This window comes from Dipodomys merriami, unplaced genomic scaffold, assembly GCF_024711535.1.
Source record: "Dipodomys merriami isolate MVZ:Mamm:240054 unplaced genomic scaffold, mDipMer1.0.p SCAF_14, whole genome shotgun sequence".
Taxonomy (NCBI): domain Eukaryota; kingdom Metazoa; phylum Chordata; class Mammalia; order Rodentia; family Heteromyidae; genus Dipodomys; species Dipodomys merriami.
In genome coordinates, this window is record NW_027202715.1 from 3,080,532 (window position 1) to 3,097,329 (window position 16,798).

General features: G+C 41.4%; 1 protein-coding gene across 6 annotated transcripts in view; it reads right to left on the minus strand.

Moving 5' to 3' along the window:
- Usp54 (ubiquitin specific peptidase 54) overlaps positions 1 to 16,798 on the minus strand; it is a 125,675-nt gene that overhangs the window by 32,561 nt on the left and 76,316 nt on the right. For all 6 annotated transcript variants that reach the window (XM_070020564.1, XM_070020565.1, XM_070020563.1 and 3 more), the window contains exons 4-9: positions 13,247 to 13,381; positions 10,239 to 10,352; positions 10,018 to 10,100; positions 8,986 to 9,091; positions 8,734 to 8,880; positions 3,447 to 3,596 (exon numbers count right to left, since the gene is read on the minus strand). In XM_070020564.1, coding sequence (XP_069876665.1) covers positions 3,447 to 3,596; positions 8,734 to 8,880; positions 8,986 to 9,091; positions 10,018 to 10,100; positions 10,239 to 10,352; positions 13,247 to 13,381 — 735 coding nt within the window. The remainder of the gene's footprint in view (positions 1 to 3,446; positions 3,597 to 8,733; positions 8,881 to 8,985; positions 9,092 to 10,017; positions 10,101 to 10,238; positions 10,353 to 13,246; positions 13,382 to 16,798) is intronic.

The following is a 16,798-nucleotide window of genomic DNA, read 5'->3' on the forward strand; positions in this document are numbered from 1 at the left end:
CAAATAGAAAAGCCCAATTAACTACCAAAAAGCCAGAGGTGTAGCTGTGGTTCAAGTGATAGAGAGCTAGCCTTGAGCAAAAATCACTCAAGAGATAGCATCCAGGCCTTGAGTTTCAAGCCCAGGAAATATACCAAAAGAATAAAAATAAAATAATAATCTTCTTTCCTCTCTTTCTCTCTCTCATTATCTGTCTCTGACCATGTGTCTCTGTCTCTGTCTCTCTGGCACTCTCTTTCTCTCATGAGGATTGAACCCATGGTCTCTCACATGCTAGCCAAGTTCTCCACCACTTGAGTATTACTCTAACTCTTTTTGTTTGGCTGGTTTTCAGGATACAGTCTTGCAGTTGGGTGCTGATTGCTTGTGGTTGTAATCCTAGCTACTCAGGCTAAGACTTGGAGGATAGTAGTTCAAAGCCAGCCCTGGCAGAAAAGCCTATGAGACTCTATCTCCAATTAACCAGCAAAATGTCATACTGGTGGCATAGTTCAAATGGTAGCATGAACTATGAGCAAGAAAAACAGTGGGAGCATAAGCATCTGAGATCAAGCTCTAGTACCAGTAGAGAGAATGAGACAGAGACACAGACACAGACAGAAAGGATAGTTACAACAGAAAGAGATGACAGAAACAACAGAGGGACTTGCTGACTTTGAACACTTTCCTCCTGCCTCTGTCTTCCAAGTAGCTGAGATTACAAATGTGTGACACTATGCCTGTTTTATTCTGAAAAGAAATGGCAGTAATAACAATGATGATGATGATGATGATGATGATGTAAGAGCCGGGCGCCTGTGGCTCATGTTTGTAATCCTAACTATTCAGGAGACTGAGATCTAAGTATTACAGTTCAAAGCCTGTGGTGCTGTGGCTCAAGTGGTAGAGCTCTTGCCCTGATCTGAAGAGCTGAGGCCCAGAGCTCAAGCCCCACAACCAACCAACCAAACAAACAAACATACAAATAAATAAAGGTATCTCAAATCTCTATGAATTTTTGTTGTTGTTAAACCTTTTTCTGCCGAATCCTTTACGAAACCACTAAAGCCCTGTAAAAGAAAGGATGAATAAGATTGCTTGTGTCAGCTGGGCATCGGTGGCTCACGCCTATAACCCTAGCTACTCAGAAGGCTGAGATCTGAGGATTGAGGTTCAAAGCCAGCCCGGGCAGGAAAGTCCATGAGACTCTTATCTCCAATAAACCACTAGAAAACTGGAAGTGGTGCTGTAGCTCAAGCACTAGAGTGCTCGCCTTGCACTGAAGAGCTGAGGGATGGCGTCCAAGCCCAGAGTTCAAGCCCCACGACCAACAAAAAAAATAAATAAAAGCACTCAACTGGGCACTGATGGCTTAAAACTATAAGTTTAGCTATTTAGGAGGCTGCAAATCTAAGGATTGTAGTTCAAAGCCAGCCCAGGCAGAAAACTGTGAGACTCGTATTTCTTTCTTTCTTTCTTTCTTTTATTTTTTGGTTGTGGAGCTTGAACTCTGGTTTGGGCTCTGTCCCTGAGCTCTTAAGCTCAAGGCTAATATTTTACCACTTCAAGCCAAAGCGTCATTTTCAAGAGACTCTTATTTCTAATTAACCACAAAAAGCCAGAAGTGGAGCTATAGCTCAAGTGGTAGAATGCTAGCCTTGAGCACTAAAGCTCAGGGACAGCGCCTAGGCCCAGAGTTCAAGCCCCAGAACTGCCCCCCCCCCAAAAAAAAAATTTGAAAAAAATAAAAACTCTCAAAGGTGAATAAAAAAATAAATTAAAAAGCATAAAAACTCTTCTATGTGAGAAGGCTTCAGATCACTAGTAACCAATTTTTTTGAATAGATATCAGATTTTAAAAACCTCATTTAAAATTTTATGCAGCTGAAAAGCAGTGAGGAACTATCTCAGACTACCTCAGAATAAATTATGACATTCAGCCTGAGAGTTCACACTTGACAGGACACAAAATGTCAAACTGCTTAGAATAGACAGCTGGACCTCTATCCCTTATCCCTGTGATAGAGTCAGCTGTGCTATCACAGCAAAAAAGACTAACAGAACAGCCATGGAAACAATACAACCAAATCCCCAGACTCATCTCATCTTAAGCTTGAAACAGGCACATGCTTAGATGTGAGTTGTGTTCTGCCAACTGGACAACTAGCATGTTGCTTTGTTCATAACAGATAGCAGTAAATTTATAACTGTGTTGCTGTATCAGTATTTTAATTGAAGCACATATAATTTACACATAAAATTCTTATTTAATACTTTATATTTCTTAAAAACAACAACAACTACTACTACTACTACTACTAGTAATGAGCCAGGTCCAGTGGCTCACCCTTGTAATCCTAACTACTCAGGAGGCTGAAATCTGAGAATTGAGGTTCAAAGCCAGCCCAGGCAATAAGCCATTGAAAACCAGAAGTGGTGCTGTGGCTCAAGCAGTAGAGTGCTCGCCTCGAGCTGAAGAGCGCAGGGACAGCGCCCAGGCCCAGAGTTAAAGCCCCCCCCAAAAAAAAGAAAAAATTAATGATCAAATAGTTTATGTAAGTTGCCCCAAATTATAATAATAAAGAAAAACAAAAGGGTGAGTAGGGGGGAAATGAGAGAATTTGATAAAAAAAAAAAACAAAACTACTTTGTTTGCTTTTGGTGCCATGAGGGGTGCTATCTCTTAGCTTAAGGCTGTTGCTATACAACTTGAGAATTCTACTGTTTAAATTTTATAGACTGGAAGAGTCTGCACCTTGTACTTCTACTTTTATCAAAAGGGGCTTTCTAACTCATATAGATGAACTAAACCTCTTGATCCACTGAGTCTATGGATTAGATACAACTAAATTTCCTGCTTTAAGTATCAGTGTGGTCCTATTTCCTCTACACTAAGCCAAAAATATGTAAACCTTTGAGAGAGGGCTGGGAATGTGGCTTAGTGGTGGAGTGTTTGCCAAACATGCATGAAGCCTTGGGTATCCCCATCCTCAGTACCCCATAAACAGAAAAAGCCAGAAATGGTGCTGAGCAAAAAGAAGCTCAGGGACAGTGTACAGGCCTTGAGTTCAAGCCCCAGACTGGCCAAAAAAAAAAAAAAAAAATTGAGAGAACACTTCAAGGAAATAAGATTGGAGGATAATTTTATCTCAGTCTTGAGTCAAATTATCATCTATTAATAATTCTAATATTTCAAATTCTAAACTTTAAATGAGTTACTTGGTGGATTTGAGTCAATTATAAATGGACAATGTTGAATGTCTGTGAGGAAACAAAATAATGGAGGATATCATTTATTCTCAAAGAAGTACACATCTATTAGGAAAGACAAGACATAAAGTATGCCTTACACATGGCATGGAATAACTATTCAAAATTATGAAAACAATACACTGACGACAAATAATCATCTAACTTTCATTGCAATCACCAAACACTTCAAGAAGACCTTGAAGATGCATTCCTACCTCCTTGACATGAGCATCATCAAAATACATCCATTTGCGGATCTTTGTTTGAAAAAAGAATGTAGAATAGTGTTTGCCATAGTAGCAGATCATTCCTACTAAGTACAGTTCAGACTGCTTGGCCCGGTCATCTGTCACTCTGAAAAACAGCTGTAGAAAAAAATGGAAAGAACTATCACACATTCAACATCTCACATCCTCTCTCAGCAGACTGTATCAACTTTTTTCTCCTTAACTACTGGTGATAGAGCCCTGGGCCTAACTCATGCTAGACAAGTACTCTGCCACTTGAGTCATGCCTTCAGCCATTTTGAGAATTTTTTGTTTTATTTAGTTTTTGCCGGTCCTGGGACTTGAACTCAGGGTCTGGGCACTGTTCCTGAGCTTCTTTTACTCAAGATTAGCATTCTACCATATGAGCCAGAGCCCCACTTCAGCTTTTTTGGTAATTATTGGAGATAAAAGTCTCAGGGAAGGGGTGGGAATGTGGCTTAGTGGTAGAGTGCTTGCCTGCATGAATGAAGCCTTGGCTTCAATTCCTCAGTACAGTATAAGCAGAAAAAGCCAGAAGTAGTGCTGTGGCTCAAGTGGTAGAGTGCAAAAGAAGCTCAGGGACAATGCCCAGGCCCCAAATTCAAGCCCCAGGAGTGGCAAAAAAAAAAAAAAAAAGAGTCTCACAGACTTTCCTGCCTACATTGCCTTTGAGCCACAATTCTCAGATCTCAGCCTCCTGAGGCACTAGGATTACAGGCATGAGCTACCAGCACCTGGCTAGGCCTTTTGTTTTTTAACTTTTTGTTTCTGAGATAGTCTTATTAACTTTGCCCAAGCAGAACTCCAACTTGAGATCTTTCTATCCCTACTTTCATAGTAGCTGGGCTACAAATAGCATCACCATATCCAGCTTCCATAAAACATTTATTCAGTAGGGGAAAAAGTAAAAAGTTCAGTTTGAAATAAATGTGGAATGTGACTTCATGAATCTCATTTTCTTTTTAATTTGGTCGGTTGTGAGGGCCTGAACTCTGGGCCTTGGCACTGTCCCTCAGCTCTTCAGCTTAAGGCTAACACTCTACCACTTGAGCCATAGTGCCACTTCTGGCTTTTTCTGCTTATGTGATGCTGAGGACTTGAACCCAGGGCCTCATGCACGTAAGGCAAGCACTCTACCACTGAGCCACCTTCTCAGCCCCCAAATCTCTTTTTTTAGGGAACATTCTTTTTTCTTTTTTTTTTTTTTTTGTCGGTCGTGGGGCTTGAACTCTGGGCCTGGGCGCTGTCCCTCAGCTCTTCAGCTCAAGGCGAGCGCTCTACCACTTGAGCTACAGCGCCACTTCCGGTTTTCTGGTGGTTTATTGGAGATAGGAGTCTCATGGTCTTTCTTGCCCGGGCTGGCTTTGAACCGCGATCCTCAGATCTCAGCCTCCTGAGTAGCTAGGATTACAGGCGTGAGCCACCAGCGCCCGGCTCATTCTTTTTTCTTTTTTATCTTTAAGTAGTTGAACAAAAAAATTCCCATTCTAGGGCTGGGAAGGTGGCTCAGTGGTAGAGCGCTTGCCTTGCATGCCTGAGGCCCTGGGTTCGATTCCTCAGCACCACATAAGCAAAAAGAAAAAAGCCGGAAGTGGTGCTGTGGCTCAAGTGGTAGAGTGCTAGCCTTGAGCTGAAGAGCTGAGGGACAGCGCCCAGGCCCAGAGTTCAGGCTCCACGACCGGACCTCCCCCCCACCAAAAAAAAAAAATTCCCATTCTACAAAACAGTATATGAATACAAGGTGTCTGACAACATTGTCACCCATTGTCCCTAACTCATCCTTTCTCTCATTTTCTTTTTTTTTTTTTAATTGAGATTAGGTGATTACACAAATTTCACATATATCACAGTATTATGGAATAGTGATACTTAGTTAAAGTCACAAACACATTTTAACATTCACAAGGCACATTGTCATTATCATGGTCTATATAGTTTGTGAATTCTATGAGCTTTGACAATACAAATTATTTTTTCCACATCAAGTGATGTTTACATTTCTTTCCTTTTGCTTAGTATAGGCTGTTCCTTCTTTTAGAGAACATTCTTTAATTAAAGTAGGTCAGTCACCTGGCACTGGTTACTCACTCCTGTAATCCTAGCTTCTCAGGAGACTGAGGTCTGAGGATTGCAGTTCAAAGCCAGCCCAGCAGGAAAGTCTGTGAGACTCTGTTTTCTTTTTTTCCAGGGCTGAGGACCGAACCCAGGGCCTTGCGCGCGCAGGGCGGGCGCCCTTCCGCTGGGCTAAACCCCAGCCCGCCCCTCTGTGAGACTCTTATCTCCAATTAACCACCAGAAAACCAGAAGTGGCACTGTGGCTCAAAGTGGTAGGGCATTAGCCTTGAGTAGAAAAGCTCCAGGACAGTGCCCAGGCCCTGAATTCAAGCCCCACAACCGATCCTGCCCCTCTCCCCCCCAAAAAAGTAGGACATTCTCAAACTCAAAATCCTCCTTTTTGGCCTCAGCCTTTTGAGTGCTAGGATTATTTTAGGTTCATTTCTGATGCCTAATCTAACTAACAAAATATTCTCACAAACTATGTTGAAAATAAACTAATACAACTTGTGGGTTAGGATGAGAGAGAAAAGCTGTGAGAGAGGGAAGAGGTGACATTGTCCAAAAAAAGAAATGTAGGGCTGGGAAGGTAGCTCAGAGGTAGAGTGCTTGCCTCGAAAGCATGAGGCCCTAGGTTCGATTCCTCAGTACCACATAAGCAGAAAAAGCTGGAAGTGGTGCTGTGGCTTAAGTGGTACAGTGCTAGCCTTGAGCTGAAGAGCTTAGGGACAGCGCCCAGGCCCAGAGTTCAGGCCTCATGACCAACCAAAAAAAAAAAAACAAAACAAATGTACTTTTTACCTGACTTAAGTAACTATAACTCCTCTGAACATCACCCTTATAATAACAATTTTAAAAATTGTTAAATGTTGTCACAAAAGAAAGACATAAGGGAGAGAGGGAAATTTCCTAAGAAAATATATTAAACCACTGGAATGAAACTTTTCCATGTGCTATGCTTTTAATTTTTTAATTTTATTTTATTATTATTTTTTGTTGGTCATGAGGCTTGAAATCTGGGCCTGAATGCTGTTCCTCAGATCTTCGGCTTAAGGTGAGTGCTCTACCACTTTAAGCCACAGCAACACTTCCAGTTCTATAGTGGTTTATTGGAGATAAGGGTCTCAGACTTTCCTGCCCAGGTTGGCTTTGAACCACGATTCTCAGATCTCAACCTCCTGAGTAGCTAGATTACAGGCATGAGCCACCGGCACCCCGATTTTAATTGTCTTATTACTGCAAAGAATAATAAATTTAAAATATATTTAAAATGGTATAATCCCAATAGGAGTTCAAACTGCATTTTGTGGTTCAAACTGGATTTGTTTTAAATTTAAAATTAAAATTAAAATTTTCAAAAAAGAGGCAAAAGTATAAAAAGCAAGGCAGTGACCAGTAATACTCTTTATATTTTTCAAACTTTTCTTTCTCAGGCCCAGTATAAGAGGAGCTAGGAAATTCTGTTTTAAGATTATAGTTACCTGACACTGGTGGCTCATGCCTGTAATCCTAGCTACTGCCAGTCTGGGCAGAAAAGTCCCATGAGAAGCTTATCTCCAATTAACCTCTCACAAACCAGAAATGGAACTGTGGGTTAAAGTGGTAGAGTGCTAGCCTTGAGCAAGAGAGCTCAGGGACAGTGGCCAGGTCTTGAGTTCAAGCTCCTCAAGTGACGAAGAAAAAATATATATAGTTTTACTGGCTATATATATATATAGTTTTACTGGTTACCTATAACCCTAGCTACTCAGGAGGTTGAGATCTAAGGATCAAGGTTCAAGTCAGCCTAGATAGGAAAGTCTGTGAGACTCAAGCACCAAAGAAGCTGGAAAAAGAGTTGTGGCTCAAGTGGTAGAGTGCTAGCCTTGAGCACAAAAGCTCAGGGACAGTACCCAGGCCCTGAGTTCATACCCCAGAACCAGCCAAAAAACAAAGAAAAAACTTACAGTTTCAAAATCTAGTTATAATCTAGTTCCCCCCACCAGTATAAATACACAACTGACACTAAAGTAAAGGGTAAGAAAGCCCTTAGGAGAAATAGTACAGCCATGCTAGCTGTCAACATTTCAACTGCTGAACACTGCTCTGTGTGCTAAAAGGTATACAAAAATATTTGAAGAAAAGTATTCCAGCCTTGAGGAATTTATTTGATTGAGAAAAAAATTAAAATTAAGCTGGAACATTACAGAATATGTGAACTATAAAATTTTAGGGAAAAATAAAGAGATCTTGTTGTACATAGGCTATATCAATACAATTTCTTGGGAAAAGGACCTAAAACAAGACCCCAAATACTTTACTTATTCTGAATAATGTCATAATGGCTTTAAAACAGTAACAAAATCTCTTTAGTCATACAACTATCCCAGAGAGAAATTAATAGAAATCCAGCCTTTCAGGCTCTTCATGAACTAAAGGAAGATGCTGACTATACCTACAACTAAGTAGTAGAGCTGAAAGGTGGAGATCCAGTCTGACATACATCCCCCTATTCCTCTAAATAAATGCAGGGAAACCTCTGAAACCACTAAATGCTCCCAAATTGCTTCATTATTTTGTCAACATGGCTCTCATCATCAACTTTTACCTCCAGTTTTCATTGCAGCACTAGTCAGGACTGCCTAGTCCTTGAATCTTACTACGTCACATAGTTAAATATACTTCCCTACACTATCCTGATATAAATTCACAATGACTAGAAGATACAATAACTCTATAAATTAATTTTTACCATTAGTAATCTTAACTTCTCTTTCTTTTCTTTTGTTTTTTTTTGGGGGGGTCCAGTCGTGGGGCCTGAACTCTGGGCCTGGGTGCTGTCCCTCAGCTCTTCAGCTCAAGGCTAGCGCTCTACCACTTTGAGCTACAGTGCCACTTCTGGCTTTTTTCTTTTTGCTTATGTGGTGCTGAGAAATCGAACCCAGGGCCTCAGGCATGCAAGGCAAGTGCTCTACCACTGAGCCACCTTCCCAGCCCCTTAACCTCTCTTTCATTCCATTTCTAAATCTTTCCATTCAAAAAGTCTCAGCTACCTTCACAAAAGATAGATGTGAACATGTGCATACATAAACATGAACATAAAGGCATATATGTCCAAAATGCCATATTTGTTGTCCAGGACATACCTCTTTATTTAATACTTAAAGAATTCTAAGACACAAGAACTCAGAAGTCAGAGACAAAGATAACTAATACGCACATCACCCAACTTGAGGCAGGTGCCCAAACTGTGGATGACATCCTCTGCCAAGTCTGAATGGTCTGAGTCCCAGACCAGCCCAATTGTGATAATCTGTGGAGCGTTCATCAACACACGACGAATCCGGATCCTCTCTCCACAGTTACTCTGAAATACATACATAATTCTAGTTCAGTATGTTTCCCAATGCTTCTGCCTCAGTTTTCCTAAGCCAAGGTTCTCCTCTCCCTTACCTCCAGTTAATTAACTCACCGGACAGTTCCGCAGGTCCCCCATGGTGCTGGCATTCTGAAGTAGCTCACCAAACATGCTTGGTGAAGGTTTTTCTCGTCTTTCCAGCATACAAATAGCCTGATTGCTTCAAAACAGGGAAAGAGGGGGATGATGGTGGGAGTTGTACTGAATTATAGCTAAACAAAAAAAATATTTACTCCAGGTGCCAGTAATCACCTGCTTAATACCTATAATCCCTCCTACTTAGGAGGACTGAAATTCAAAGCTAGCAGGGGTAAAAGGTTCAAGAGATCCCATCTCTACCAATAGTTGGTTAAGTGGGTGGGCACCTGCCAACCTATATATGAGGAAGACTAAGGCTGACTGTGGTTCTCAGCCATCCAGAACAAAAATAGAGACCCTATCTGAAAAATAACCATAGCAAAAATGGCTGGAGGTAGTCAGGTGCCAGTGGCTCATCCCTATAACCTTATCTACTTAGAAAGCTGAGATCTAAGGATCACAGTTTAAAGCCTGGACAGACAAATTTGAAAAACTCTTTAACTCCCAATTAAAACTGTAGATGTGGCTCAAGTGGTAGAGCTCAAAGTCAAGTGAGAGCAAGAGGCCCTAAGTTCAAGCCTCAGTACCAGCACAAAAAACAGGCTGGAATACGCCAAGTACAGAATGTCTTCCCAGTACGCATGAAGCCCTGAGTTCATACCCAGTACTTCCAAAAAGGAAAATTAATTCATGCAAACTTCTCACATTTGATTTTCTTCCTTGGACCACTATACCACCTCTTGTCCTGACCAGCCACAAACACAGTGAGTGCCTCTACCTGTCCCAAAATCCAAAGCTCATAGAATCCCCATTTCTCCTCCCACTTTGCTGGCCAGAACTAAGCCTAAGAAAAGGGAAGGGATAAGAGAGGAAAAAAAGGAAAACAATGGTTATTTTTAAATTATTGTTCTAAGATCCTGTAAAAAGCACAAACATGGCAAAAAGGATATACTATATGGTAAAATCCAATCAACTGGAGGAATACCTAATGGTACAAGTGAGACTCACCAAAGGGAAGTAGTAGAGATGTAATGCACCATCTGGATGAAAGGCAGTGGATCAGAAGTGGCACCACAGCTTGTACATACACACTGGGCCAAGAAGAAAAAGAAACAATAAGCAACCACAGTTATGAACTATTTTGGAAGCCACTTTATATCCCACATCTCAAGATAAAGTGCTCCTAAAGAACAAGTCTAAGAAGAGATAGGGATAAAGATAAGGTTCACCTGTTCAAATAATGTCATTGCAAATTTCTGGTGAGAAATGCAGTGTTGGGCAGTACATATGTCCTCTTTGGTTTCATCAGCAATGTGGAAATGAATTCTCATCAGGAGGTTTTCCTGACAGGAAAAAAACAAAAGCAGTGCACCAATAACACTTAACAGAAAAATGGACAAACTGATAAGCACTTCACTCAAAGAAATAGCAGTCCTTCTGGAACAGAATAGCTCTAAACTTTTGTAAAAAAAAATAAAAAATAAAAATAAAGGGATGGGAAGGTGACTCAGTGGTAGAGTGCTTGCCTCACATGCATGAGGGCCCTGGATTTGATTCGTCAGCACTACATAAACAAAAAAGCTGAAAGTGGTGCTGTGGCTCAAGTGGTAGAGTGCTAGCCTTGAGCTGAAGAGCTAAGGGACAGTGCCCAGGCCCAGAGTTCAAGTCCCACAACTGACAAAAACAAAAATTAAAAATAAATAAACAATATCAAAACCAGGAAATGGACATTAGGATAATCTACCAATTTTATTTGAACTTGTATGTGGGGGTGTGGCTCTGCAATTTTATCATGTGTGTAGTCATGTAACAATCAAGATGCAGTAGAGTTCCTTCACCACAGAGCTCCATCAGACCAATCACATTTCTTAAACATAGCAACCACTAACCTTCTCTCTTATCAGTTTTGCTATTTCAAGAACATTCTAAGGCTGGGAATATGGCTGAGTAGTAGAGTGCTTGCCTAGCATCCATGAATTGCCAGGTTCGATTCCTCGTACCACATAAAAAGAAAAAGCTGGAAGTGCACTGTGGATCAAGTGGTAGAGTGCATGCTAGCCTTGAGCAAAAGAAACTTAGGGAGGGTACCCAGACCCTGAGTTCAAGCCTCAGGACTGGCTTTAAAAAAAAATAAAAAAGAGCATTCTATACATAGGATTATACAGTACATAGGGCTTGAGCACAGGGCTTTGCACTCTAACTTGGCTTTCTCACTAACAACTGGAACTCTACCACTTGAACCACATCGCCAATCTGGCATTTTACTAGCTAACTGGAGATACAGTCTCACAGACTTACTGTTCCTGCTGCCTTCCAATTTTGATCTTCCATGTCTAAGCCTCCCTAGCAGCTCAGTTTACAGAGTAAGCCATTAGCAACTGGCTAGTATATGATCTTTGGTGTTGCATTTTTCATTCAGGATTGTTCCCTTGAGATCTAAAGTTGATATATCCATCATGCATTCATTCATAAGTAATTTTTACTGCTGTGTTCTGTCAACAGTATAGAAGTACCACATTTTGCTTAACTACCTACTCAATGAAGAATATTTAAGTGCTTCTAATTTACTAACATGTATAATGCTTCTAAACACATTCATGTACAGGTTTCTGTATGAACATAAGTTTTCATTTCTTTGGGATACATGTCTAAAAATGCAACTACTACACCACATGGTAGTTTGAAGGACTTTGTTATTGCTAAGTTTTTGTTTGTTTTTTGGGATAGGGTTTTATAGTCCAGGCCTAGAACTCATGATCCTCCTACCTCTTGTTCCAAGCACTGGGATTATAGGCATGTACCATCAAATCTGGCTTTATGGGATTTTTTTTGTTTTTTTTTTACTACCTTTATGTGGTTGTGCAAAGAAGTTCCTATTCTATGAAAATGTTTGGTTTTTTTTTTTTTTAAGTAATTACCAAACTGTGTTCCAATGTGGCTATTTCATTTTACCTTAGCAGCAGCAATGAATCAGTGGTCCAAATTCTCATAAGCAACTCTGATTTTAGTCCAATATTTCTATCTTGTGATGGGCTGTATATCACTCTCAGGTTTTGCTGTTGTTGTCACTGTTGGTTTTGTTGTTGTTTCTGTGCTGGCCTCAGGGCCTGGTCACTGTCCTTGAGCTTTTGTGCTCAAGGCTAGCACTCTATCACTAAGCTCCACGTCTGGTTTTTTGGTGGTTAATCAAAGATAAGAATCTCATGGGGGCTTGCCTTGCATGCATGAGGCCCTGGGTTCAATTCCTCAGCACCACATAAGCAAAAAGAAAAAAGCCGGAAGTGGCGCTGTAGCTCAAGTGGTAGAGTGCTAGCCTTGAGCTGAAGAGCTGAGGGACAGCACCCAGGCCCAGAGTTCAGGCCCCACAACCGGAAAAAAAAAAAAAAAAGAATCTCATGGGGGCTGGGAAGGTGGCTCAGTGGTAGAGCGCTTGCCTTGCATGCATGAGGCCCTGAGTTCGATTCTTCAGCACCACATAAGAAAAAAGAAAAAAGCCAGAAGTGGCACTGTGGCTCAAGTGGTAGAGCACTAGCCTTGAGCTGAAAAGCTGAGGGACAGTGCCCAGGCCCAGAGTTCCAGCCATATGATCGGACACAACAACAAAAAAAAGAATCTCATGGACTTTCCTGCCCATGCTGGCTTCAAACCACAATCCTTAGATCTTAGCCTCTTTAGTAGCTAGGACTACAATCATTTGGCACTCTCATGTATTTGTAATGGTTGCAAAGAAAGTCTTTTAAACATTGATGAACAGAATAGGAATAGAAAAGTTAGGATATTACAGTCATGAGTATGACTTAACTGTCTATCAATAGCATCATCATATTCTCTGTTTAATATCTTAGAAATGGAAAAGTTCAAAAAGTGTGGGCTCCAGACTAGCACCATTAGTATTAGTATATCTAGGTACTTGCCAGAGATGGATAATCTTGTGCTCTAAGTGTAGAGTCTAGCAATTGGTATTTTAATAAAGATTTGGCTTCCTTGAAGGCAAGGACCACAGTTTTAGGAAATTATAAGCACCAAACTACCCAAAATCAGATGGAAAAACAATAAACCTACTAGATAATACATTGTAAAAGTAGGAATACTCTAGAGCTCTAAGAAACTGGAAAAACTCCTACTTTTAACTATGGAGATCGGGCACAATAAATTCCATCATAAAGTAGTCAGTGTCTGACAGAGAAAATCAAAAAGTCCCATCTCATATCAAAGAAGACCAAAGGCCAGAACTTACAAAGCATTCTGCAGCATCATCCATAATTCCCAGCTGGAAACGCTGTTCATCCTGGAAAGTCTTTGCCAGAGCACTGCGGAGAGTGTCAGATGGAAGCACTTTTTCACTACTACACTGAAACTGGTTAAAGATTCCCTGTAGGGAAGAGATTAGACAAGAGAAAAAGAAAAGAAAAAAAGCACAATGCTGTTATTAAACTTCTACACATCCCAGTCTGCCATGTTTGCATCTCTATGTTGATAGCTATGGAAGTAAATTTATTTCTCATGGTTAAAATGCACACACTTAGTAATTTTAAAATAAATAAATGTCAGAATGAAGGACATGCTCTGCAATAGATCCTGCATCTAAGTATGATGCTGTCAAGAACACACTAGGGCCCTTTGTCATTAATAGATCTAATGCAGTTACTTTATTTCATTTAATAAGTCAGAGAAAAAAAATAAGATATTTAGGTCAAAAGAAGTTACATGTAAATGGATTGGCAAATAGGTAACAGAAAAATTTCAGAGTATAAATAAGAATATAACAATCTAGGCATAATGCTGCTTGTCAAGAGGGAGTGAGGAAGGAGGTTTGAAAGTTCAGAACCAGTCTGAGTTATGCAGTATTAAAGATCAACCTATACAAATAGTATAGACCATGTTTGTGTTATTTTTGTTGTTGTTGTTGTTTTTAAAAAAAAAAGGCTAGCCGGGCGCTGGTGGCTCATGCCTGTAATCCTAGCTACTCAGGAGGCTGAGATCTGAGGATCTCGGTTCAAAGCCAGCCTGGGCAGGAGAGACCGTGAGACTCCTATCTCCAATAAACCACCAGAAAACCGGAAGTGGCGCCATAGCTCAAGTGGTAGAGCGCTCGCTTTGAGCTGAAGAGCTGAGAGACAGCGCCCAAGCCCAGAGTTCAAGGCCCACGACCGACAAAAAAAAAAAAAGGCTATTCAATCTGCAGAAGAACCCGGTAGTCTCTCCACAGTAGTTAAAACTCCTACTAAATTTTGCTTATTGGGAAAACTTGAAGAAGGAGCAAAAAAGAAAAAAGGCAATGGTGGATATGACTGATTAACTGGGGTCTTACAGATAATCGATTAAGACAGATGATGCAGAAAGGACATTTATAAGGTGAACAACCATTATATTGGGCTGGCAAGGACAAATGATGAAAACAGAATACGTAGCCTCAAAGCTGAATGTGAACCAAAATACTCAGAAGTAAAAGTTATATTTGTTACAAAATTAAGATGAATAGAGGGCTGGGAAGTTGGCTCAGTGGTATAGCGCTTGCCTTGCATGCCTGAGGCCCTGGGTTCGATTCCTCAGCACCACATAAGCAAAAAAGAAAAAAGCCGGAAGTGGCACTGTGGCTCAAGTGGTAGAGCGCTAGCCTTGAGCTGAAGAGCTGAGGGACAGCGCTCAGGCCCAGAGTTCAGGCCCCACGACTGGACCCAAAAAAAAAAAAAAAAAAAAGATGAATAGAATAAGTAATTCTAGTAGAATGAGGGATACACAAAGCATACCAGTGTTAGCGAAATGACAAAATTCATATATTAGTAAAAAGTACTATAAGAGTTAAGAATGAGCCACATGCTAGTGGCTCATGCCTGTAATCCTAGTTACCTGTAATGCTTGTAATCAGACAGCTGAGATATGAAGATCCTGCCTCAAAGCTAGCTCAGGCAGCAAAGTCTGTGAGACTCATATTCCTAATTAACTAGCAAAGCCAGAAGTAGAGGTGTGGCTCAAATGGTAAAGTGCCAGCCTTGTGTGAAAATGCCAAGTGAGAGCACTGAGACTACCCTGAGTTCAAGCCCTAGCATAAACACCAGCGCGCGCACGCACGCGCGCACACACACACACACACACACACACACACACACATATACACACACACACACACACACACACAGCTGGGCTGGGAATGTGGCTTAGTTGTAAAGTGCTTGCCTAGCATGCATAAAGCCCAGGGTTCAATTCCTCAGTACCACATAAACACAAAAAGATGGAAAGGATGCCGTGGCTCAAGTGGTAGAATTCTAGCCTTGAGCAAAAGAAGCTCAAGAACAGTCGCCAGGCCCTGAGTTCAAGCCCCAAGTCTGGCAAAAAAAAAAAAAAAAAAAGCTAAGATGTCCACATCTGCCTACTAGACTATTCCTGATTTACCATACCTGCCATACTGGCCTCTTGCTAGGCCCCACACCCAACATGCATGGTCTAGACTCTCAGGGAACTTGCACATGGATTTCTCTGTCTGGATCACTCTTTTTCTAGGTATCTGTGTGGCTCAGTCACCAATATACTGTAGGCATTTATACAAAAATAATCTCAAAAAGTGTTTCTTAATCTATTTGCTTAAGATTGCAAGCTCTACCCTCCCTATCTCTAAACCTCACCTTTATTTTTCTCTATGGCACAAACTGCTGTCATTCTATATATTTTAGGTATTATCTGATTTCATTCTTAGGGTGTAAGAATAAAATCATAAAATTTAGCTAGGCGCTGGTGGTTCATGCCTGTAATCTTAGTTAGGAGGCTGAGATCTGAGGATCACAGTTCAAAGCCAGCCTGGGCAGGAATATCCATGCCACTCTTTTTTTTGCAAGTCCTGGGGCTTGAACTTAGGGCTTTGGCACTATTCCTGAGCTTCTTTTGCTCAAGGCTAGGCCTGTACCACCTGAGCCACAGCACCATTTCTGGCTTTTTCTGTTTATGTGGTTCTGAGGAATCAAACTCAGGGCTTTATGCATGCTAGGCAAGCACTATACCACCAAGCCATATTCTCAGCGCCTCTCCCCCTTCCCCCCACCGGCCATGAGACTCTTTTTTTTTTTGGTCGGTCGTGGGGCTTGAACTCTGGGCCTGGGCGCTGTCCCTCAGTTCTTCAGCTCAAGGCGAGCGCTCTACCACTTGAGCTACAGCGCCACTTCCGGTTTTCTGGTGGTTTATTGGAGATAGGAGTCTCACAGTCTTTCCTGCCCAGGCTGGCTTTGAACCATGATCCTCAGATCTCAGCTTCCTGAGTAGCTAGGATTACAGGCGTGAGTCACCAGCGCCCGGCGGCCATGAGACTCTTATCTCCAATTAACCACCAGAAAACCCAGAAGTGGCACTGTGGTTCAAGTGGTAGAGTGCTGGCCTTGAGCAAAAAGGAGCTTGGGGACAATGTCCTAGCCCAGAGTTCAAGCTCCAAGACTGGCAAAAAAAAAAAAAAAAAAAAAAAGTGTGCAGCAGGAAAAAGATGTACCTAAAGTATAATTCACCAAGGCCAAGCCACCTGGCCAAAGCAGGAACTTTTCAGAAAAAAAAAGATTCTCATGGGGCCGGGAAGGTGGCTCAGTGGTAGAGCACTTGCCTTGCATGCATGAGGCTCTGGGTTTGATTCCTCAGCACCACATAAGCAAAAAGAAAAAAGCAGGAAGTAGCACTGTGGCTCAAGTGGTAGAGTGCTAGTCTTGAGCTGAAGAGCTGAGGGACAGTGTCCAAGCCCAGAGTTCAGTCCCCACGACCGGACCCCAAAAAAAAAAAAAAAAGATTGACAGAAAGGAAGCAAGCTACTTTT